Source organism: Mobula hypostoma, chromosome 6 (assembly GCF_963921235.1).
Source record: "Mobula hypostoma chromosome 6, sMobHyp1.1, whole genome shotgun sequence".
NCBI lineage: Eukaryota > Metazoa > Chordata > Chondrichthyes > Myliobatiformes > Myliobatidae > Mobula > Mobula hypostoma.
This window is the reverse complement of record NC_086102.1, coordinates 128,149,090-128,175,470: the sequence shown is the minus strand read 5'-3', so window position 1 is coordinate 128,175,470 and position 26,381 is coordinate 128,149,090. Positions and strand designations below refer to the sequence as shown.

General features: G+C 40.1%; 1 protein-coding gene across 3 annotated transcripts in view; it reads left to right on the top strand.

The window, feature by feature from the left end:
- The window catches only part of nbeal1 (neurobeachin-like 1), a 283,397-nt gene that overhangs the window by 54,243 nt on the left and 202,773 nt on the right, over positions 1-26,381 (top strand). For all 3 annotated transcript variants that reach the window (XM_063051669.1, XM_063051668.1, XM_063051667.1), the window contains exon 2: positions 19,166-19,257. In XM_063051669.1, the coding sequence (XP_062907739.1) occupies positions 19,166-19,257 (92 nt within the window). The remainder of the gene's footprint in view (positions 1-19,165; positions 19,258-26,381) is intronic.

Below are 26,381 nucleotides of genomic sequence, written 5' to 3'. Positions count from 1 at the left end.
TTGGAATTTATGGAATGCATGACATTAAGTGTCTTGAGTTCTGAAAACAGAAAATGTTGTTAATCTGAAATTTTGGAAGCTAGCAGTACAAACTTTGTTGATCTCATCATGAGTGCAGTAAAATAAAATACTTGTTTTGAGTTATTTTCTGAATTGCAAATATGAAACTTCTAAACTACTTCTTGTCTCTGTCCAAAGGTTATACCATTAACAGAGCTCCAACAAATTCATTTCATCAAGATGATGGGTAGGGGGAAAGGGAGAAAGATGTTGTACCCACAGTAAACGGGATATGTTACACGGAAGCAAGGGTTGACTGAATTACAGTATGTTATCAGTTTAAAATTCAAGAGACTGCTGATTTCAGGATTTCCTTTCAGATGAAGCAGGCATACACATGCATTTTCTCCAACCTTGTCACATCCAGTGCCTTTGGTGTGGCCTCCTACATCAGTGAGTCCAAGTGCAGACCAGGTGCTTTGCTGAGCACTGGTGCTTCATGTGCCCTGACCTTCTGGTGCTCCTATTTACTAGCCAATGTAATTCCCCTGTCTATTCCCACCCCGCAGTGTCTTCCCTTGGCCTCCACTGCCAAGAATAGCACCTCTTATTCTGCCTGGGTAGTCTACAATTCAATGGCATGAACACTGAATCCAAAAACTGTTCCCCCTCTGTCTGCTTTCTTTCTCCTCCTGATCTTCCAAGTTCCTCTGACACCTAGCCCCAATCCCCCCCCCATAACCCTGTTTTTGTTTAATCTTCTGCACCCATTCCATCTGTCCATTGCCACACACTCCTTCCACTGGGTCCCCTCCCACTATCCTACTATCTATCTGCCCCGTCTCCCTGATTTGATTCCATGCTTCATGTTTCTTTCCTATCAGATTCAATCCTTTGCAGCCCTCTTTTGCCTTCAACTATCACCTCACAGCCTCCATTGCTATTTCTGTTCTTCTGGCTCCATCTGTCTATCACCCCTTATCACTTGTCAGCTGTTGCTTCACCCACTTCTATACACTGGCTGTCTCCCTCTGTCTTTCAGTCCAGATGAAAGGTCTTGACCCATAGCATTGATTGTCCATTTCCCTCTACAATGCTTCCTGACTCCAGCATCTTGTCATTTTGCTCTAAGATTCTAGCATCTGTAGTCTCTTGTCTCTGTTCCGTGTTTTCTGGGTTTGGAAAGGGTTTCCTAAGTTTCTCTGAAATGAAGGCTGCAGTTTTTACCACTATTGTGTAAATAATGCTTTGGTGATATTTAATGTAAAAGATTATTTAGCAGCAGTTGGGACTTTGCCAGAAGCAATGTTTAAACATGAGTTCTAGTAGGTACTCAAGTGGCCACTTTATTAGGTACAGAAGTAGAACCCTGTGTGGTCTTCGGCTACTGTCGCCCATTCACTTCAAGGTTTGACGTGTTGTGCATTCAGAGTAACTCCTCTGCACACCACTGTTGCAATGTGTGGTTATTTAAATTACTTCCTGTCAGCTTGAACCACTCTGGCCATTCTCCTCTGACTTCTGTCATTAACAAGTCAGTTTTGCCCATGGAATTGCTGCTGACTGGATGTTTTTTTCCGCTCCATTCTCTGTAAACTCTAGAGACTGCTGTGGTGAAGATCTTAGAGATTAACAGTTTCTGAGATTCCAACAACCATTTCATGACCAGTCACGTGGATTGCATTTCTTCCCCATTCTGATGTTTGGTCTGAACAGCAACTGAACCTTGTGTCCGTGATCTATGACAGTTGTTTTCTGAGAAAATTAACCGACTTTTTCTGTCACTAACTTGTACTATTGAGTGCACATGAACCTTTTCTCATCCTGGCATGGTTTCTTCAACCTGCTGATTTGGTCCTGATACAGGGTTTTGATCCAAAACCTCAGCAATTCTTTTCTGCCCACAACTACTACTTGATTCATGGAGTTCTTTCAATTTTTGGAAATTCTGATAAATCGCGTGGTTATACAGATCTGTGAGAATCACAAAATTAAGCCTTAAAAATAGCTAATCAAATCGCAAACAAGAGAAAATCTGCAGATGCTGGAAATCCAAGTAACACACACAAAATGCTGAGTTCCTCTAGCATTTTGTGTGTGTTGTATTAATAATGGTTTTTAGTTTTCATCACTTTCATGGCTGGCATTTCTTTCTTTCTTTTCTAGTTGGTGAGGGTTGGTGGTGCAGAACAAATGAAGATATTTTTCTAAATTTGTAGTGTAGGGATTTCTGGGATTTTGGGTCATTGATGACAGAATTACAATTATATGTGATGTCAAAATATCCATAGTCAAGCTGCACAGACACAGACCCTTTGACTTGCTGAGTGGTTAGTGCAGACTCCGTATCCTTATGCACAAATTCTGTGCGAATTCTGTTTTACTCTCCTCACATTCTTGTCAATCCCATTCAGTTCCACCCATCATACACCCACATGACAGGCACGAATTACAGTGGCCAATTATTGAGATGTGAGAGGAAACTGGATCATCCAATAATGTTGGACTTATGCTCATTTGAATAACATTAAGTCCGATATAATCTTTTTATTTGTTGTGTCAGCTTGTGATTACGTCAAGCAAAGCTCTGAATGATACCTGTGGTTGCTATTGTTACCGTCATATATTACAGATGATTTGAGGCACTTGCTTCGAGGATCTAATTGTAAGCAGGCCTGAGGGTTAACTCTTGGCTGGTGTTAAAAGTTTGAAAGTAAATGGATTAAAGCTTGCAAGTTGAAGACAAGATCTAATTAAAAGTGTCACACATAAAAGTTACTGGTGAACGCAGCAGGCCGGGCAGCATCTCTAGGAAGAGGTACAGTCGACATTTCGGGCCGAGACCCTTCGTCGGCCCGAAACGTAAACTGTACCTCTTCCTAGAGATGCTGCCCGGCCTACTGCGTTCACCAGCAACTTTTATGTGAGTTGCTTGAAATTCCAGCATCTGCAGATTTCCTTGTGTTTGCACTAATTAAAAGTGTTCAGCTTTTCACCTTAATAATGACTGCTATTATAATGCATGGATTTCAACTTACATTTGGTCTGTTACTTACTAACATATGAAATCTGTGCATACTGCTACTACTTTCTGCGTTGCCAGCATATTACCAATCCTTAACTAAAGACTCTGCAACAAAGAAATATTAAGCCACACCCCTTTGCTGTGCTCAAACCCCTCCCACATCACTCAGTCCTCAAACTCTTTCCATTCAGCTCAACCAAGGGGTGCCTTTCAAATGTGAGTCAAGTTTGACTGGACTTGAGTGAAATTAATTTTCTGACCTGCTGAGAGCTTCCTGATCTGAATGTTCTGAATTGTAAGGCCATTTATGAATGTGTTTTCTGTTTTGTTTGCTAGAATCATTAGCCAGTTATGAGGAAGTTGTGCTGAAAGAGGAGAACAATGTCTGTGATGCTGCCAAATATCTTGCATATGAGAGAACAAACAGTGCTCTGGAATGTGTTTGTGCAATGTAGGATAGATCTTAAGTTGCTAATATTTTGCTCATAATCTATTATCTTGTATTGCTATTTTTAATTTATTGAGAAAAAAGTTGCAAAGTAAGACATAGGAACAGAATCAAACCATTCGGCCCATCGAGTCTGCTCTGCTTTTTTCCTTTTTACAATTAAACTAATTACATTACATAACATCATTCAGATTGTATTTCTAAGATACTAGATGTTCTTTCTTATAAAACTTTTCTAATGCACGGTACAGCATGGTAGCATAGTGGTTAGCATAATGCTATTCTAGTGTTATCAATCACCAGTTGGGGTTCAATCACTGCTCCTGTCTGTAAGGAGTTTGTACGATTTCCTCGTGATCACGTGGGTTTCCTCTGAGTGCTCTTGTTTTCCCTCACATTCCAAAGACGTATAGTTAGGTTTAGTGAGTTCTGGGCACGCTATGTTGGCACTGGAAGCATAGTAACAGTTGCGGGCTGCCCAGCACAATTTCATTTGATGTAAACAATGCATTTCACTGTATGTTCAAATGTGTGTGTGACAAATAAAGCTCATCTTTATCTTTTATCTAGAAACATAAAAAACCTACAGCACCATACAGGCCCTTCAGCCCACAAAGCTGTGCCAAACGTGTCCTTACCTTAGAACTACCTAGGCTTACCCCTAGCCCACTATTTTTCTAAGCTCCATGTACCTATCCAGGAGTCTCTTAAAAGACCCAATCGTTTCCGCCTCCACCACTGCCTCCGGCAGCCCTTTGAATGCACTCAGCGTTCTCTGCTTAAAAAAAACAACTTACCCCTGACATCTCCTCTGTACCAACTTCCAAGCACCTTAAAACTGTGCCCTGGGAAAAAGCCTCTGACTATTCACACAATCAATGCCTCTCATCATCTTATATACCTCTATCAAGTCACCTCTCAAGCTTGAGGTTGCAAGCTTCCCCGGCTAGATTTCTTTGTTCCTTTATTCTGGGTGGGATTCCATTGACTCCTCCCCATTTCTCTGCATCCCTTTGTCTTTTAATTCTCTTGTGAAGCTTTTCTCAGAGTGATTCGGATTACAACACTGTTGCTGACTCACTACCTATCCTCTAACATTTCTAAATTTTTTCTTTGCTGTCTTAATTCTTTTGAATGTAAAGCCGATCTAGCAGTAATATTTGATTAACCCCCAGCTCCCATTTTTAGCAAAGGAAATATGTTGAAGTATCAGTAGTGCTAATAATCTGACATCTTAAATTCTTCAATATTAGTCTGCAAGCAACACTAGATTTTGGCAATTCTTGCCTTTGTTTCTATTTTAAGTACAAGTTGCTGTATGCTTGTAGTATAGTGTTTTCTCCACCTGAAGATTGGCAGTATCACATTGACAGCAGGTTTGTTCATTTTGCCCTTCAAAGACTACCAGTTATGGTAGTTTCTTACAGTATTTTGATAAGTTATTTAAATTCTTCATATGGTCAGGCAAAGAGTAGCAAGTGTGCTCTTGGACCAGTTATATTTATACACCTATCAAATAATTTAGATTAAAATTTAATTGTAAGTAAGCTGATGTACATAAGCAGAAGGAAACTGATATATTGCTGCACATAATTAGTCTGTTGATTTTTTTTTAAGATTTTGAGCTGATTCTTTACACTTCTAACCACGTTGATAAAATGCCTTTTCATAATTAATTTAACCCTGTTTCACTCCTCTTGCTTTAGAGCATTTTATCTTCGGTACAGCCTTTGTGCATGAATGTTACTATTACAATTTCCAGGAACTACCCAACCATTGAGAACACTTACATGAAAGGTTGTGTAGAAAAGCAGCATCCATCATCAAAGATCCTCACCACCCAGCCCATACTCTTTTCTCGCTGCTGCCATCAGGTGGAAGGTACAAGTTCTCAGGACTCACCACTCGGATTAAGAGTAGTTGTTACCCCTCAACCATCAGGCCCTTGAACATAAGGGGATAGCTACACTCATTTAAGGATTATTTTATATTGATAGATATTATCTTGTTATTTCATCTTGTTATTTATTGCTATTTATTTATATCTGCATTGGCACAGTTTTAGTTAACAGTTACTGTTCTATAGATTTGCTAAATATGCCTGCAGGGTTGTATGTGGTGACATGTATGTACACTGATAATAAATTTTACTTTGAACCTTGAATCTTGAAATGATCTATATCTTGTCTAATTAATTACGTCAGTATTTGGGTCAGATAGATTGTAGCGAGTGGAAGGAAGGGATATATTATAATTTCAGTGAACCATTACAAAAACTTGTTTGGTAAACTCTCTTTGAAATTTTGAAAACCTCACTTGAAAATCATGCACGGTATTCCTAGGAATGCATGTCATGTATAATTCTTTGTACTTTCAGGAATTTATTTCATACAATGCAGTTGCCACTCTTAGTCTTAACAAATATTTTGACCACTATATCTTCAGATTTGATTTGTGCTTTATTTTTAAGCTATCAAGTGAGCAATTCTACATTGTTTTGGCTTATCATGTTTCCGAGTTTATTTTTTAGAGTGAAACTATTAGTGTTTCCTGTTCTGCCACTATTCATCTTGCATCAACAATTGAACAAACCACAATTTTCATCATCTTCTTTCATATTCTCTTTTGGTCAAGGATGTGCATTGTCAGTAATTGATGGTAAATACACAAACTTCACTGAAGTTGGGAATAAGGTCCTCTCTCCCACTCTTTTCCTGCTCCTGATAGTAGTTACTTCAGTATTTCAGTACCACCAGATTCATGTGTCAAGAATTCCTTGAAGTATATGAGAATGTTATCTTTTTTCAGGATGCTTTGAGAACATCCTTGCAGTATTCCTTTTATTATGGAAATCTTCACCATGCCAAAACTCAGAGTAGACTGTATGTTTTGGGGCTATGGTGTCAGATGGGATTACCTGGCCATTGGAAAAGCAAATATGGTTGAAGAGTTGGAGAGCAGCAGCGATCACAGAGGGGGAGCAGTGAGGGAAGCCCTCACCGAACTTCCGGCATAGAAATGGTTTAAACTTCTTCAGGGTACATCGAAGAGATTTTGTATAGGCCTTGCCGTTTGTGTTCTTTAAGTGTAATTAGAGCCTGGATATTCAGGCTATTGGCCAGAAGGCAGATTTAGTTTGCATGTCCTGACAATGGATTTGTGAAGATTTGGTGGTGGTAGCACTGGTAGTGGTACTTGCCAACTTTGAAGTGCCTGCTATAGGTGTTGTTTTTAAACAAAATGAAGAAATAAAAAGCCTATAGAAAATAAAATGGCCCTGAAGCAGTCAGGTTAAAAACTAACCAGTTTGCTTATGCCTTTTACAGAAGGAAGCCAACTGTTCATGCCTAGTTTGGACTTGTATATGATTAATATTGTTGACTCTTGAACACTCTTGAAATGATAACATATTTCCATTTGAAAGAAATTGAGCAACAGACTGTTCAGTGGCAGAGTAGACTTGCATTCCCAAAGGGTAAGGCTGTTTTATTACAAAGTCTAATTAGATAAAGAAGGACATGCTTAATGATTACAAGATGCTCCAGAGCATTTTACAACAATGAAATAATTTAGTTGGTAGCCTTTGTGTATACAGTGAGATTCCACAAACCAACGTAATATTGAGACTTAATCCTTCAATAAACATAAATGACTATTTACATTTAAGTGTTTTATGCCCACACCCAGAAGGCCAACAAGGCCTCAGCATTGCACTTTCACCTGAAAAATGATTAAAAGGTAAATCGGCATTCCTCCCTGTCCTGCTGTGCTGGATCTTTGTGCCCAAGACGCTAAAATCTTGAAAGTTCTGACTGAGACGAGTGGCAACATGGAGATACAGCTTTCTCCTTAATTTGCTTCATAACAGTCATGGACGTAAAGTAAAGCAGGAGGGATGTGAAGTTTTACTTTAATGATCAGAAATAGAGCACTGCACATTGTACTTTGCTATCAGTTCCATCAGGAGTTAGCATGAAAAGGGAAACCAATCCTAGGTTTCCTGACATCACTTTAAAAGCATGTCCCAAAATGAGTCGTATCTACAAAGCCGGATGGAGTGGAAATAGTAGGAGAAAAAACTGCAAGGAGAAACAATGTTGTAAATATTGGCTGTTTTATTGTTCTTGGGGTTTGTTTTAAAGAGGATAAAATGTTGTAACTGGAAGAAATCGCTTGCGAAGGTGAATACAATCATACCATCTGCCATAATTTTTAATGAATTGTTTCACATAGAATTGAAGCAGTTTCATAACTAAAGCCAGTTATAGGTTACATCATGTACTCTATTTTCATTGTTTGAATCCCAGAGGAGGCTTAATTCTGTAATTACAGAAGCAGATTTTTTTGTTGAACTTTTCCAGTTTATTCTGCTAAGATTCTTACCAAATTTTATTAGACAATATAAAGAAAAACTTATGGCTTTCAAAATCTTTATTGTAATAAATTAATTATTCAATCGATAAATTGAGGGATGAAAGGGAAAGGCTGTGAGACTGGGCACTGATTAATGTTTACCATCCGTTTACTGCTCACAGTTTAGACAACTTTGTTTACATCTAGGCACTAGAAAGGAATTGGAAGTTGTAGCACCAAAGAGATTAAGAAAAGTTTTTAAATACTAGGTAGTTGACAAGTTTTATATAGAAATTGTTGGTATTCCACTTTTAAAGTGTGAGTGCAGGTTTCCCCCGCCATCTGGAGGTAGAGCGTTCCTATGAAATGGCTCGTAAGCCGAAATGTTGTAAAGCGAAGAAGCAATTACCATTTATTTATATGGAAAAATTTTGTGAGCGTTCGCAGACCCAAAAATAACCTACCAAATCATGCCAAATAACACATAAAACCTAAAATAACAGTAACATATAGTAAAAGCAGGAATGATATGATAAATACACAGCCTATATAAAGTAGAAATACTTTTCCACAATCATTACTGAACTGTTCACCGTAGCGAAAATCTCATGCAAGTGCCGTCGGCAGAAAATCTCACGCACTGTTGGCAAAAACATGGCACAAGTGCTCTCTAGTAACCTTTAAGTTATGAAGCTGCCAAATCATACCAAATAACACGTAAAAATACACAGCCTATATAAAGTAGAAATAATGTATGTACAGTGTAGTATCACTTTCTGAAATCGGGAAGACAGCGCTGAGCACACTGATGATGGTGTGTTAGACTGAGTCGGAGTTTGGGTGGTGCAGTGGCCCCCACCCTCCAGGCCGCCGAGCGATACATTGCCGCGAAGCATGCAGGGGTGCAGTGTAGCCGGGAGGCACACAGCTCATCTTTAAGAAGAAAACCGAAACAAACATGCTAATTAATTAGGTGCCGCCCGGCACATAATTGTCGGTCCAGATCAGTGCCGATTTCCGATTGCGTCGTCTCTGATCTGGGTCGACAATTACGTGTCGGCGGCACCTAATTAATTAGCATGTTTATTTCGGCTTTTTTCTTAAAGATGTGCTGTGTGCCTCCCGGCTACTGTTGTATTCTCTGCGAATCAGTATCTGTCCGTGGCCTGGGGGTTGGGGTGGTGGGACACTGGGGTGTCATCTCGTCATCGTCTGTTTCCATTAGGGCGGGCAGGTCATCTTCTATCTCTGCCTGCCTTGATGTCGAAGGTCGAGGTTCGTCATTTGCTGTAGCTGATGTGGAATGCTTGCTTGACTGCTGAGCCTCGCGCATTTTTCTATCACACAGTTCTTTGTAAGGACTCAAACCATCCTTGAAATATCCCCTAAACCGATGTACCCTTTCAAAATTAAAGTCATACTTCATCATTACTCACTTGGTTTCGATTGTTATCCTTTTTTCTTCCAATTGCATCAGCTCTTCATCTGTCAGTTCTTGGTCATGGGATGCCAAAACCTCTTCAACATCATCTTCGTCAGCTTCCACAAGCCACACTCACGTTGTCCTTACTTCGTTCACCACGATCAGAACGCTTAATTATGTCTAGTTTTACGCTGTGTAACACCCTTACAAACTCTTTTAGGCTTTTCTGATACCATAGAAGTCATCTTGCAAACGGCTGCTCACAGGCACGTGTTTATAAGCAATACCGGCGAGAATCAGGGGGAGAGTGGCTGCTCGGGGTGCACGCTGCCTTTTATCACGCGCTGCTTTTTTTTTCGTAACAGTGAAAACACCTTTTGAAAGCGAAAACAGGGTACTAATGTAGGTCTTTCCTAACAGTAAGGTTTTGTAAAGCGAACGTTCGAAAAGCGGGGGACACCTGTAAATCTTTTACTGACTTGTGGTCAAGGTCCTTCAAAAGTAGGTCAAGGTGCTGGTTATTCTGTAACCCTTTCCATTGAAATGTGTTTCATGAGCTCAGTTTATAGTAATCTGCCGCACCTTAGTTGCAAAGTTTATTTTGAGAGAAGGATACAAAGGGTGACAATTGCTTGAATTTGTTGTAATTTCCTGACTGCTCGCTCCCAGATTGGAGTCCAGTTCAGAATCAGGTTTAATATCACAGGCATATTTCATGAACTTTGTTAACTTTGCGGCAGCGGTACTATGTAAGACATGATATATGCCAGGTGTCCCCCGCTTTTTGAACGTTCGCTTTACGAAACCTCGCTGTTACTAAAGACCTACATTAGTTACCTGTTTTCGCTAACAGAAGGTGTTTTCACTGTTATGAAAAAAGGCAGCGTGTGAAAAAGGCAGCGCCAGCCTTGAGCAACCAAGCTCCTCCCCGGAACTGCATTCCAGCCGGCATTGCATAAACACGTCCCTGTGAGCATCTGTACTTGATGTCAATTTATTTTGAGTATCCGTTAGCAAGATGAGTTCTAAGGTATTGGAAAAGCCTAAAAGAGCTCGTAAGGGTGTTACACTTAGCGTAAAACTAGATATAGTGGTGAACGAAGTAAGGACAAAATGAGTTTGCCTTGTGGAAGTTGACAAAGATGATGTTGAAGAGGTTTTGGCATCCCATGACCAAGAACTGATGGATGAAGAGCTGATGCAATTGGAAGAGGAAAGGATAACAATTGAAACTGAATGCAGTAGTGAACGGACCGAAAGTGAAGTCGTCCAGGAACTGAACGTGAACCAAATGTGTGAGATTTTCGCTGCAATGATTGCAGAAAAGTACGACTTTAATTTTGAAAGGGTGCTTAGGTTTAGGGCATATTTGCAGGGTGGTTTTGAGTGCTTACAAAGAACTGTATGATTAAAAAAATGTGTGAGGCTAAGCAGTCAAGCATACTGTCGTTTTTCAAGCCTTCCACATCAGCAACAGCAGACGACGAACGTCGACCTTCGACATCGAGGCAGGCAGACATAGAAGAAGATGACCTGCCTGTCCTAATGGAAACAGACGACGATGAGATGACACCCCAGTGTGCCACCACCCCAGTGGTCCCCAACCTCTGATACATTGCTGCGAAGAATGCAGCAGTGCAGCAGTAGCCGGGATGCACCCAGCATATCTTTAAGAAAAAAGCCGAAATAAACAAGCTAATTAGGTGCCGCCAGGCACGTGAATGTCGGCCCACATTAGAGGCGATTGCCGATTGCATTGCCTCTGATCTGGGCCGACACTTAACGTGCCGGGTGGCACCTAATTAATCAGCTTGTTTATTTCGGCTTTTTTCTTAAAGATGTGCTGGGTGCATCCGGGCCACTGCTGCACCACTGCATTCTTCACGGATCGGTATCAGTCGGCAGCCTGGAGGTTGGGGACCACTGCACCACCCCAACCTCCGACGACTCAGCCTAACACATCATCATCAGTGTGCTTGCTGTCTTCCCGATTCTGATAAGTGATACTACACTGTACATACATTATTTCTACTTTATATCGGCTGTGTATTTTTATGTGTTATTTGATATGATTTGGCAGTTTCATAGCTTAAAGGTTACTGGACAGTGTTTCTGCCGAGAGCGCTTGTGTGAGATTTTCGCTATGGTGGACAGTGCGGCAATGATTGTAGAGAAGTTTTTCTACTTTATATAGGCTGTGTATTTATCATATCATTCCTGCTTTTTCTATATGTTACTGTTATTTTGGGTTTTATGTGTTATTTGGCATGATCTTGTAGGGTATTTTTTGGGTCTGCGAACGCTCACAAATTTTTCCCATATAAATAAATGGTAATTACTTCTTCACTTTATGACAAACTTAGCTTACAAACCGTTTCATAGGAACGCTTCATGTTCGGATGGCGGAGGAAACCTCTATAGAAAAGAAACTGAATTGCAGTGTGTGTGTGTCTAGTATATAGTGTGTGTGTGTGTGTGTGTGTGTGTGTGTGTGTGTTAAGTAGTGTTTAAAAACAGAAATGTAAAAAAAAGTAGTGAGGTAGTGTTCGTGGGTTCAATGTCAATTTAGAAATCAGATAGCAGAGGGGAAGAAGCTCTTCCTGAATTGCTGAGTGTGTGTCTTCAGCCTTCTGTATCTCCTTCCTGATGGTAACGATGAAAAGGGGGCATGTCCTGGGTGGTCGGAGTCCTTGATGATGGAAGCCAGGTTTCTGAGGCTTCACTCCCTGAAGACGTCTTTGATACTACTGAAGTTAGTACCCCTGAAGGAACTGACTAATTTTAGAAATCTCTGTGGTGTACTATGAACCTTTGCAGTAGCAACACCCCCACCCCCCCGCCATTTAGGATGGTGATGCAGCCAGTCAGGATGTTCTTCACCGTACATCTGTAGAAGTTTTTGGGTGTTTTAGATGACAAACCAAATCTCAAACTCCTGATGAAATGTAGCTGGCTGTCTTGCCTTCTTTATGGCTGTATCCATATGTGGGGATCCTCAGAGATGTTGACACCCAGGAACTTGAAATTGCTCACTCTCCCTACTTCTGATCCCTCTGAGGATTGGTTTGTGTTCCCTCATCTTAGTCTTTGTGAAGTCCACAGTCAGCTTCCCATTCACGTAATATTGTCCATTGCTCAGTTGCAGACACAGGCTTTGCTTTCAGAAACTATGCTGACCCCCTGGTATTTGATAACAAACTGTAAACAACTGTTATGTTTTGTAACAGAAACAAATCAAAAGAAAAACACAGGAGTCCGGGATGACATGGCGGCGTGATGACTTATGCCATTCTTGTAGTTGCATATAACCTGTAATAAATTATGTAAATAACAAAGTGCTTAATCAAGTAAATTTGAATTGTATTTGCCCTTTAAAGGGAATATAAAATATTTTAGGTTGTGTCATTTCCCAATCCCAACATTACTTGCCCTGTTGTCTGACTATTAGTACATTGCTATTTTGTGCTTTTGATGACTCCCAATAGTCTTGTTTGGAAATCCTGATGGTTCACTCACTGCTCCGGGCTGTGAATGGTGATTCCAGAGTGAAAGCAGGACATGTGGCCAGAAGCAGGCTCTGGACTGTGGGTGTGTTGTGTGGCTGGGATTGGGGTCTGGAACAGCAGGTCAGAAATGTGTAAGGCTAGTGGTTGGAACTTGGATCCGAAGTGTTAATATATTTTCCAGCCACTTTAAACTTACCGGGTTTGCTGAAAAATTTGTTATGCTGCTATGAAAGATGAAAGTGAATGAAAAATATATTTGAATATTAAAAGGAGTAGCAATCAAAATAAAATTTATTATTAGAGTTCATGCATGTCAATCCTGAGGCTCTTTTTCCTGCGGGCACACTCAGCGAATCTAGAGAACAGTAACTGTTAAACAGGATCAATGAACAACAAACTGTGCAAGTGCAAATATCAATAAATAACGAGTATGAAATAACAAGATCAAGATTGCTTACAGTGAGACCTTTGGTTGTGGAAACCCCAGAAATGGAATGGGTGTACAGCATTATGATTAATACCCAATAGTTCAGAAAATCTGTTAATCTAGCACCACTGAAGTGCAAATGTCCTTAACAATCGGCGTTTTACGGTACTTTAACTTTAAAGTGCATGAGAGACTTTCATGAAAGGCACTACTTAAATGCAAAACGTTATAACCAAAGTGATCTTTGATGGGGATGAATTTTCCTTTGTATTAAGTTGTAGCTTTTGAATATTGCTGTTATTCTATCACTTCTACAATTATAATTTTTAATTATTACCTCACCAGCTTGTATCATCAATTTTGCGGTAACCATGCTTAATATTCTGTCATTTTATTCACAAAGCAAGCACATGGAGTCTGCCTCCACAGTATCAGTGACAGGGCAGTGGCTAATTTGCCACATCATGTCTGCAGTTCCACCCATTGAAAATAGTAATTTTGCTAACAGTAATTAACTTTGTTGCTTTGTGTTTAAGTGATGTGTATGCCCCAAACAGTTACCATGAACCACTGACATTTCTATGTTTGGGTAGTGTGTCGGAAAGAATGGTTTCCGATTCTTTCAAGTTGAAATAAGCCACAGTTTGTAAAATTGTTTCTGTGGTTGGTTTATTTATAATTGATTTTTGAATGAGCTAATGTTCCTTCAGTTTCATAAAATGATAATAGGTGTTGAGGGTGGGGGGGGCGGTGATGGAATGGTGGGGTTGTGACTTTGACAAACTGAATCTACAGTGTGAACGAAACCTTTGTGTATGTTTGCAAATGAGAGAATGTATTTGCCAGATTTTCCACCATGATGTCACCACATGGACCAGAACATACTTTTATGAGCAATGACTGGGGGTAGCTTTAACTCGTTGAGTCATAGCAAGTCCTGCAATATTTTGGACATATTGCAACACTGCATTGTGGATAATGTGTGTATGTTTATATACAAAAAAAAGCATGATAGGACACTGGCACTGCAACACAGTTAATACAGTTTTTGCCTGGTGGCTCAAGCTGGCCTTAATTCTGCTGTGTAGTGCTGTCTGTGTGGAGTTTGTTTTCCCTCTGATCATGTGGGTTCCCCCAGGTGCTTCATTTTCCTCCCATTTTCCAAAGTTGTTGGTAGGTCAGTTAAGTGGCTACTGTAAATTGCCTCTGGAGTAGCTAGGTGGTGGAATGTAGAGGGAATTGATGGAGATAGATTACAGGAAAATGAGTGGAATTGTGAGCTGGCACAGTCTCTTTATTTCCCTAGTTGAATTACTGCTTGATATTTACAAATATTGCACTGTAAACAACAGAGGAATAAAACCTTATCAGTAGCTAATTCAGTTTTACACAGTTTTGTCCATGGTGGAAATATGACTGCAACATCTCAGGACAAGATTTTTTATGATCAGTGAATACAAATTACTCAGTAAAAGATGAAACCAAAAATACCAATGCCTTGCCGATGAGCAAGTAAGCAATCATCATGATGTCAGGTGATCACAGTCTTATCCATGACAGTGATTGTACTTGGCAAATTTTTCCTCAGAAGTGGTTTGGGCAGTGTCTTTACAAGACAGGTGACCCCAGCCATTATCAATACTTTTCAGAAATTATCTGCCTGGCGTCAGTGGTCACATAACCAGGACTTGTGATGTGCACCAGTGCTCATACGACCATCCCATGGCTTTGTGTGACCCTGATCCCTGATTGGTTGGGGGGGGGGGTTGGCTAATCAGGTGCTACACCTTGCCCAAGGGTGACCTGCAGGCCAGTGGAGGGAAGTAGCACCTTGCACCTCCTTTGGTAGAAATGTCTCTCCACTCTGCCACCTAACAATAGGGCAAGAATTAATAGTTTCTTTTTCCAAGAAGCCAGCACAGCAGAGGCTAAATGATGTAACATCCATGATGTAAGATGCTAATTTTCATGATGTAATATTTCGGATTATGTCTTGGGGTGTTATCATCATCATCAGGCACCATGCCCAGTTTGAGCTTTGACTGCCATGGCCCACACACTCCTGTTTCGGGCCAATTGGATCAATTCATTGGTATTCATTTCCAGTTCTTTGGCTGCTGTCTCCATCATCATTTGTCTTTTCCTTCCTTTTGCTTTCTTCCCTTCAATCTTTCCCATAATTACTGTGCATTCTAACTCCTCTTTCCTAATCACATGTCCAATGAAGTTACGTTGCCTTTTCATGATCTCATACATTATTTCTCTTTTTGTGTTTGCTCTGTTCATGATATCCTCATTAGATATTCGTCTCGTCCATGATATTCTTTGCATCCTCCTCAAAACCCACACCTCTGCTGCTTCAATTCATTTCCTCATGTTACTAGATATTGTCCAACATTCTGATCCATATACAGAATGGAAATGGGTTCTTCGGCCTACCATATCTATACAGACCTTTGTACTATCAACACGAGTTCCAGTAGGTCCATATCCCTGTACCCTGCCTATTTAAGTCTTTTGAACATGGTGATTGTTTCTGACTCCATCACCTCCTTCTGGCAGTGAGTTTCAAAGACCAAACACACTATTGATTAAAAACTAAAACTGCCCCCCACCCTCCCATGTCCTTCAGCAAATCCCAAATGGAGCACACCATATGGTTTAATGGCAAGCAGTTTAACTGAAACCATGAAATCTTTAAAAAGCATGCTAACTCAGTAATGGTGTAATAGGGTAGCTCAGTATAACATGACAAATTCACTCTATTGAATTATCTATTCAAATGATTGGGTTACAATTTTAATACTCATGTACGTCAGTGGGCATTGCCTCTAAATTTCGAATGAGGTGAGAAAGAATGTAAATGAGAATGAAAGTAAGCCTTATTGAATATCAGAGAGTCATTCCTTTTTGAATAAAATAATTCTAGTAAATTTTGCAACATGTTTCTTTCTCGTGATAATTATACATTCATATACTGCAATTTTATTGGGTTTTACTTTTTGTTGTGGTAAGTAGATTGCCAGTGCCTCACATGAATAGCAAAATTATAATGCTCCCAACCTTTAATGCATTTGCACAGTGACTTTAGGATTGGTTTATGTAACAAGTGCTCACTTTATAGATCACATAATTTTAGCTGGCATTTCAGCCTTTGTTGAGTATGCAAATGCTCCCAATAAGTAGAGACATTTAACTCCTTATGGCTGCTCCATGATCATACCTAATCTTGCATCTCAACATGACTCTCTTGCACTAACACCATATGTCTCTGTTCCCTTAATGGCCAAAGTTCTGTTCACCCTTTTCTTGAGCCCTCACCCCCTGCTTGGGTAGAAAACACCAAAGGTTTACAGAGCTCTGGGTGAAGAAACGCCTTACTTCTGTCTGGAATGGCTGATTGCTTATCAACCCTGCGTTTAAGAATTTAGTATGTTTCTTCATTCCTCTAAATTTCTGAGCATGCGGTCTTTCTGCATAGGACAACTTCTTCCCTACTGAGGAATCAGTCGATAAAACTTTGTTGTACTTCCTCTGTCATGTATTTTCCCTTAGGTAAAGGGACCAGTAATTACACACTATTCAATGGTGATCTCACTCGCCCTTAAAATGTACAGTGATGTCTCTACTCTTGTGTTCAAATCCTCTTGCATTGAACAGTGGCATAGCATTTGCCACCTAATTGCTTGCTATATCTGTGATTTTATTTTGAAAAAGATTGAACATCACCTCCTTTTGATCACCTCATTTAAAATAGACTACATTTAATTTTTTTCTACACAATTGAATCACTACATGTTTTTCACTTTATGTTCAGTCTATCATATGCAGACCATTTACTGAGCCTTTGTGCATCTCCCTGAAGCCCCTCTGCATCCTCCTCACAGGTCATACCACCACCTGACTTTATATAATTAGTAGTTTTGGATAATTTTACACAAACGTATCAAATGCTTCATAATGTGGCACAGTAGCGTAATGCAGTGATCAGAAAATCAGGTTCATTTCCCCGTAAGGAGACTGTAAGGAGTTTGTATGTTCTTCCTATGATCATGTTGGTTTCCTCCCACATTCCAAAGATTGTGGATTAGAGTCGGTAAGTTGTGGGTATGCTATGTTGGCACCAGAGGCTTGGCGACACTTATCAGAATCAGGTTTAATATCAGTGGCATATGCCATGAAATTAGTTGTTTTGTGGCAGCAGTATATTGCAATACATAATAGTAAAAAATTATAAATTACAATAACAGGTGTAAGAAATTAAATGAAGTAATTATTGCAAGAAGAGAGCTAAATAAAAAGGAAGAAAAGAGTGAGGTGTTTATGGGTTCAGTGTCCATTCAGATATGTCTGATGGTGGGAGAAAGCTGTCCCTGAAACATTGAGTGCATTTCTTCAGTCTCCTGTACATAACCTTGGTGATGGGGGTATGTAGTGATGAAGCCACCTTTTTAGAAGCATTGCCTTTTGAAGGTATCCTCAATGCTGAGGAGGCTAGTGTCCATGATGGAGCTGGTTGAGTTTACAATTTTCTGCAGTTTTTTTCTGATCCTATGCAGTGTTTCCTCCATACCATACGGTGATGCAATCAGTTAGAATCCACAGTCCACCTGGAGAAATTTGCAAGTGTCTTTGCTGACATACCAAATCTCATCAAACTTCTAATGAAGTATACCTGCTGTCATGTCTTCTTTGTAATTGCATCAATATCTTTCTTAAAGGTTGCCCCAGCACATCTGCAAACTGTATTGGTTGTATGTTTGTAGATGCAAATGATACATTTCATTATATGGTTCCATGATCCATATGGCGATGTCTTGCAGGCAGCTCACAAAACTACTAGCTACTGTACTGGATATATTTCTGGATTATGATCACTGTAATCAGTAGCCAGTAATTTCCCTTTGGGATGTTTGCTTTTGAACCATCTGAAAGATCTGGCATTTCTGCCATTTCCTGAAGGATTCGGCAAACTAAGCTCTCAAGAATGCAGCTATGGTGGTCATTGCTGGAGCAGATGTCAGGCAAGATTGCAGTGTCGGGACTCAGAACAGAGTGGAAAACGAACTGATGTTTTGCTGATTTAAGTGCTGAGGCTGGAGGAGGAACTGGTGTTCGGCTCGCGTCTCTGTGTCAGCCAGAATCCCCTGCCTAAGTGTACCATCTGCCTTGGATTGACCTGTCTCCCTCTCTTCTTGCTGCCTCCATCGAGTGGGTTGTATCCTGGGTGATTAATGAGGAATACCACCTTTTTGAAGCATCATCTTTTGAAGGTATCCTCAATGCTGGGGAGGCTAGTGCCCATGATGGAGCTGCTGAGTTTACAACTTTCTGCAGCTTCTCTGTGTCAGATGCCAGGTTCAGGAGTAGTTGTTGCCCTGTAGCCGTTGGGCTTCTAGACCAGCTTCACAGCACTGAACTGACTCGGCGGCTGTGGCCTGCAGTCATCGGGGGCTTCTGGATCTCAGCGCTGAACTGATTCCGAGCTGTGGCTTGTAGCTGTTGGGCTCCTGGGCCAGTTTCATTCGCCTCAGCGCTGGACTAGCACCTCGTCTGTGGACTGATTTTGAGGACTCTGGTTCATTTTCTCTGTATTACTTGTCTACTTTTTTTATTGTTTGCACAATTTGTTGTTTGTTTCACACATTGGATGTTTTGTCCATTTTTGTTTTGTCGGGTTTTTCATGGATTCTGTTGTGTTTCTTTGTGTTGTTGGCTGCCTGCAAGAAGATGAATTTCAAGTTTTAATATGGTGTAGACTTTGATAATAAATTTACTTTGAACTTTGATGATCTGATGTACAAATAAAGCTAATCTTTCTTTAATATGTGAATTTGCATGGAAACAAAAGTACCAGAAATGTAGATTTCATACCAGATCTGACATTTACTATATATGTTCATCTTGGTTTCTTCTATTGGCTGCTCAAGTGAGGATGGTAAAAGCTTGAATTTATGCTGTCTGTATTTTTTTGTGATTTCAGAAGGACCCGGACTACCTTAAACTCTGGCTGGAGAGCTTTGTTGGAACATATGAAAAATTTCTTGATGTAGATTTTGATAGACCTCCAACAAGGTATGTATTTGATCAAAATTGCAAACATTTTCAAAAAAAAAGTGGCTGCTGAAATTGAGGGAACTACTGTTAAGCAGGAACCTTGTAGAACTATTAATGCTGTTAGCTTGGTTTTAATGAGAAGGACATAGAATTAGCAATTGTATTTTGAGGTGTAAAGCTAATATATGTTGCGACAAGCTGGAAGACTGCCATCAGACTTTCTTTTTGAAGTTTGTTATTTTAAGTAGGATAGCCTATTGATACATGAGTGAGCATTAAATGGAGTAATGGTAAAGCGAATTGGTATCATGAATTTTTGGCTTGATTCAATGGTCTGTGGGAATGAAGTGAAACTGTGGCTTTGTGGTTAACTGGGGAAATATTCCAATAAATCTCATTGACAGATATCAAATTATCTGTCAGAAACAGATAAAATTAACAATTTACCTCACTCTTCTTGCCTGGAACTTTATGACTAAGCAGTTTCAAACTGCTGCCCTCTCCCAAGCATGTAGACTCTTAGACTGGAAAACAGAAAAGACCGTAAAACAAATAATGAGAAATACTCTGAGGATTCTTCTGAATCACCATTTCTCCTTGTACCTTATTTCAGTCCAGGGGATCATATTGACTCTCTATAATCTATAAGGACATCTATCCTCTATCCACTCTGAGACATTCTTTTGCTCTGTGAAGGCACACATGGGTTCTCTGCTCATTGTACCAACCAGCAGCATGTTAGTGAGGCTCAGTACTCTGGGGAGGGCAAAAGACAAACAGTATTTTGGGAAACGTAAGCAGCATCTGAAAAGCAACCTGACACAAGGTTGGCACTGAACGTTGAATTTGGCATGGTATTTCAAAGGTGTAATGTCCCCCTATGAGAGTACCTGTGATGAATTGATTGCATTTTGCCAGATTCATTATCGGGTGGTTTCTTACTTGTGAATGAGATAGCCACAGGTTCATAGATGCTGTCTGGCTTGTTCCTTCAGCACTTTGTGTGTTGCACAGGAACTAAATTTTAGTTTGGGGCTATCCATTAGTCTTTTACATGTTGAAGACAGGTAAATTTCAATTGGGTGCTTGTTTGTCAGCCCACTCTCTCACCACAAATCACTTGCCTCCATCTGGACCTACAAGAGTTTCTGCATGTTGGCAGAAAGCATGAGGTTGCTGGGTTGTGGAGGGGTGCAGGGGTTTTTTATAGGATATGATGGATAAGCAGGGGTAGGGTACTAGGATGGCCAAAGATAGGAGGATAAATTGTAGGTTAGGGTATGTGTGTGTGTGTGTGATTGGGTGAAGGGATTTAGAATGTAAGTCTATTGCACACTCAGGAGCAGAAGGTGGTGGTAATGCACCATTAGGCTGGGTGCCAACCGCCGTAAAACAAGAAGGAGAAGAGGTTGTGGAGCTTCAGCTAAGTAGTACTCTTTAACATACATTGGGCGCCACGGTAGCACAGCAGATAGTATGATGTTTTTACACCTCGGGGTCTTCCGGAGGTTTGGATTTCAATTCCGGCACCATTCTGTAAGGAGTCTTTGTACGTCCTCCCTGTGAAATGTGTTGGTTTTCCCCAGGTGCTCCAGTTTCCTCCCACAGTTCAAAGATGTACTGGGTTAGTTCATTGGTTATTTCAAATTGTCCTGTGATTAGATTAGGGTTCATTGGGGTTGTAAGGTTGCTGGGGCAATGTGCTTCAAAGGGCTGGAGGGGCCGACTCCGTGTTGTATCAATAAAGTAAATAGAACTACAACTCAGTAATGCAGATTTACAGTGCATCTTGGTATATTACCAGTGCACCAGGATATTGGCCAGGATTTTGTTGCATCTTGCCAAAGGTGTTGAAATATTGGAGAGGACGTTAGAGTAGCAGTATGTTTCAACAGTTAACCCTGCTGTTTCAGGGATCTGGGACTTGATCAAATAATATCTATATGAAGAGGTCTGATTAATCTGTAGCCATGTGTTTTGAGTTTCTTCCCAAAAGAGCCTGATAGGTTAATTGGCCAGTGCAAATTCCCTCCTGGTGCAGATTATAGCAAAATTTATCAAAGGGGCATGGGTGAGCAAGAACAAGTTACAGGGATACAGGGAAAGGTGAGAGAAACTGATACTAATGGGACTGTTCCCTTTTGAGTTGGCATGGACCCAAAAGAGCAAAGATCCTGCTCCTGTTTTATAAGAATAAGGCAGTTGAAGCCAAGTTATTCAGTGTTGAACAAGCTGAATGATTCTTAATGCAGAATGATTTATCTTTTTTTGAATATCATATGTGAACTCTGACATAAAACAAGAAATAGAACCAGGAGCAGGCTTTCTGGCACCTTCTGCTTTGGCCTAGTGTTAAATAAGTTTGTGATAATTTTTCACTCCTTGCACTATCCTTGTGTCAGCTCTTCCCTTAATAATATATAAAGTTATTTGCATTCCCTTGTCACCAGGTGAGGAGACCAGACATGCATAGTATTTTAGGTGTGGTTTCATCAGGATTGTCTATAATTGCAGCAACATTTTAAAGTCTTAAATCCTCTTGCAAAAGGATTCTGACATACCATTTGCTTTCCTAATTACTTACTGATTCTGCATGATAACTTGCAGTACCTTATGCTGTAGATGAACCCTGTCTATCTGAACATCTCTCATCAAAAAAAATATTTTGCACTGCCTCTCCTCTGGTCTCTTATCTATTTTGGTTCATCTTTCATTGCTGTGTATTGATGACACACTCTTCTGAAGTTATGGAACAAGATATTTAAAGTTTCCTTTTTTTAATTGAGTGGTTGCAGTCAACCTATGGAATAAGTTTCTTGCTAACTTACTGAATTGGGAACTAATTCAGTTATGTTAATGCAGAGTCTTCTTACTGGATACACAAAATTATACCCTGTGTTTGCAACTTCAGAATCAGTTCTAATATCACCGGAATATGTTGTGAAATTTGTAAACTTAGTGCCAGTAATACCATGCAATATATGATAAATATAGAAAAAATGAATTACAGTAAGTATATGTATATTAAATAGTGAAATTAAGAATAGTGCAAAAACAAATAATAAAGTGAAGTAGTGTTCATGGATTCAATGTTCATTTGGAAGTTGGATGGCAGAGGGGGAAATAGTTAAAAAGGTATATATATGTTATATATTAAAAAAAGACAAACTGAGTAACAAATTACATTTTTAAATGAAATGCAGAACAAATGAGAACACTACCAGTACTACTACAGTATTATAAAACTATATGTTAGTTCGTAATACTTATCGATGGAGGAAATGTGTTGCTGTGTTCTTTCGACTGACTGTGTTCACTTACAGTCAGACACACAGGGTAGATAATGGACTGCCTTCTTACAATGCTGTCAACGAACGTATCCTCCAATTCTTCATTTTCGTTGTAATATTCAAGGTGTTACCTTCAAAGTAGAAACTACAAAGAATTCAATATCTTCAAATTCTTCATAGTTTCTAACTCTTAGATTGTTTCATTTTCACCTCCAGTCGTTGGTGGCATCTCCAATCCTAAATGCTTGAAATTGCAGTAAGAAAAACTGTTCTGAGTGATCTTGCTGCTTATTTCTCGCCAACTATCAGATACAAAAATACGCACACACAACTGATGCTTTTTAAAATCTGTTCACTTGAAGCTAGTGCATCTGACTAATGCTAGTTAGAAACTGTTTGGTAACAGTCTGCTGCCCCAAGTATATGGCATAGTGTCTCAAATAAACAAAGGGAATCCGGGCAATTTTATCAATTAGTTTTTGTTCTTTAAGAGTTACCCAAATAAGCAGCTGTCCCAATTAACTGATGTCCAATTAATTGGAATCCGCTGTATATAAAATTGTATGTCTATCCAACATTAAAAACAAAAATCAGAAAATGCACATCCTCTGTAAGCACTGTGGAGCCATGTAATGGCAAAATCATGTGCTCAGTGGTTAAAAATAAAACCACCAGGCTTCCATGAAACTGCTGGATTGGGAAAGACTTAAATAACATTAAATAACATGTATAGAAAGTGCAGAATAATGTATCCTTTAAAGTGAAAATATTTCTTGCCTTTGGTGGTTTGTACTTGGGGAGACCTGGAGAAGTTGCATAAAATTGCAGCATAGAAGTTCGTCAATAGGCCCATGAGTTCTACTCCTGCCCTAATGCCTCATACCCTGCTTCACCACTCACAATCAACATTTCCTTTTACTGCTTTCTCCCTTGTGCATTTACATAGTTTTCCCTTAAATGCTCAGCCTCAAAATCGAGGTGAGAAGGCTGCAACTAACAGGGCACTGTCTACGCCACCCCGAGCTACCTGTCAGCCTAATCGTCATATGGGAGCCCAAGCATGGGAGGATGAACCCTGGGTGCCCTCCCAAGACCATGATCAACATGCTCCTAGAAGACAGCGGTGCAGCTAATGTAGATGAACTGAACACGCTGATGAGGGAGAGGGAGAAGTGGAGAGTCCGTCATCGTGCTCGACGCTGGCTCCCTCGGCCTGAGTCGACGTAGTAGTAGTAGCTCAACCTCATCACCTACAGGGGTTCCCAACCTGGAGTCCATGGGCCCTTCTGTTAATAGTAGGGGTCCATGGCATAAAGAGGGTTGGGAACCACTGAGGCTATGTCCACACTAGACTGGATAATTTTGAAAATGTCGGTTTCGTGTAAAAACGACAGGCGTCCACACCAGATATTTTTAAAAATACCTCTGTCCACATTAAAAAGAATGTTTGGGTGAATCTCCTCCTTCCTACTGGGCATGCGCAGGACACACAGAAAACAAACGAAGAGGGAACGGTATACTGGGTGCACGTTTGTCCAGTTACAGGCTAGAAAAAACTTAAAAGGAAATTGCCAAACGAAAGACTTGGTGCGCGTTTGTCCAGAAACATTTCCTACAGCCATAGTCTCTTCACCGATGAAAGGGACGACAGCTACAACTAAATGCAATAAGGCTTGTTACTGGGCAGAAGTGAAATTTGCTGTTACCTCATTTGTTTACCTTTACTTTTGCTGTGTCTTTGTGTATTACTTTGCTGTATTTAACATGTGCAATAAAATGAGTTACTGTGCAAAAGTGACAGTTGCACCTATTGAATGTTTGCACAAGCAATACATTAATAAAGCACCTTGTTAAATATATAAAACTTGTCTGCATCAGTGTTATCTTGTATTTCCATACACTGTTACATTAGGCTGTTACACATCTATTGTCAGATATTGTTGTGGTGTTGGAGGTTGCATTCAAGAAAACCATGAAATGCTGCGCTGTCATCACCATTTGTTCTGGGATGTCGTGACAGCGGTTTTAAAAATAGCCAGTTACCCCGTACACACTACACCAGATATTAGGCGCTTTCAGGTTTATTCACTCTGGAGAGTGTTCCTGAAAATCTCTGTTTTCGGGGGAGGAAAACGCCGTTTCAATGTGGACGGAGGGTTAAAACGAAGAGAAAAAGCTTCGGTTACGGATTTATCTGGTCTAGTGTAGATGTAGCCTGAGGGTATGTCCACACTACGCCGGATAATTTTGAAAACGAAGCTTTTTCTTTTCGTTTTGCCCTCCGCCCACACTGAGCCGGTGTTTTCAGCCCCCGAAAACGGAGATTTTCGAAAACACTCTCCAGAGTGAATAAATCTGAAAACGCTTAATATCCGGCGTAGTGTGTACGGGGTAACCGGAGAGATTTAAAAATGCTGTCATGACAACACCACAACAATGCTTTTTTCTGCTTCTGCTTGGTACTGCGCAAGCTGTTATAACGCGCAGTCGGTGTGAACGGCGTGAGAGTTAAATTGTAAAGTGAGCTTTTTTGACTATTTAAAAACGCTGTCATGACATGCCGGAACAGAAGTTCATTGTTTTCTTGAACGCCACCACCTAACAATTTCAGAACAGACGGATGAGACTGAAGCCAGAAGGGTTAGAAATGTACTCACCAAATATTTTGACCCATAGCTTACTGAATAAATAAGTATACTCACTTTGCCCTGTTTTCTGTCCTTGCTTGTATGAAGGTGGTTTACCTATTTATGCAAGTACTTCTCTGACAATAGATGTATAACAGCCTAATGTAACATTGTGTGGAAATACAAGATAACGCTGATGCAGATGTTTTATACATTTAACAAGGTGCTTTATTAATGCAACAGAGTTAGTCAGTTTTTCAATGTTTGTCGTCAGCTGGGTCATACTGTCCGTGAACTCCCTGTCGGTTGCCTCCATATGCTCCAGTATTTGTTTTTTTTAAAAGTTTTAAATCCTCCTGCGTGAGAGCCAAGAGCAATTCCTTTAAAGTTTTTCTACTCTGTAACTGGACAAATGCGCACCAAGTATACCGTTTCCTCTTCGCTTGTTTTCTGTGTGTCCTGCGCATACCCAGTAGGAGGAGATTCGCCCAAATATCCGCCTAATGTGGACGGAGATATTTTGAAAAACGCTTAGTGTGGACACCTGTCGTTTTTACTCGAAACTGGCGTTTTCAAAATTATCCGGTGTAGTGTGGACGTAGCCTGAATGTAGCAGCAAGTCCCATGTTCTCTCATGAGTTAAGTGGTTCCAAATGAATTGTTAATTACCCTTACAAAAGATCATCTTATACATATGTACTCTTAAGTTTTGATGTTCTCAGTGAGAACATTATATTTTTTGCCATTAACTTTCTTTATAACTCTTTATTAACTTACTCAATTTTTCCTGAACTCTCTTGATATTATTATTATTTCTGTTGTTGTTTTAAGTTTCTCCAGTATCCTTGTGTATAGATCAGATTTGTGTGCATTGTTCCAACGAGGATTTATACAATGTAATTTATCTGCTTTTGAGTTCCAGTGAGCTCCAGTTAGTACTTGTGACTAATACCAATTGTTCAAAATTAGAATAGGGAAAAATGTGTAGTGATGATTGGGGAGAGGGAGGGGAATGCAATTGATGATGATGTAAACTTAACTGTCTCTGCTACTGAGTTGCCCTATGGAATATAGTGCAGAGAAGGGTTTGGTCATACATTTTGGTAGAAGGAATAAAGGCATAGAATATTTTCTAAGCGGGGAGAAAATTCAAAAATCTGAGGTGTAAAGAGACTTGGGAGCTCTTGTGCATGGTCCCCTCAAGGTTAACTTGCAGTTCGAGTTG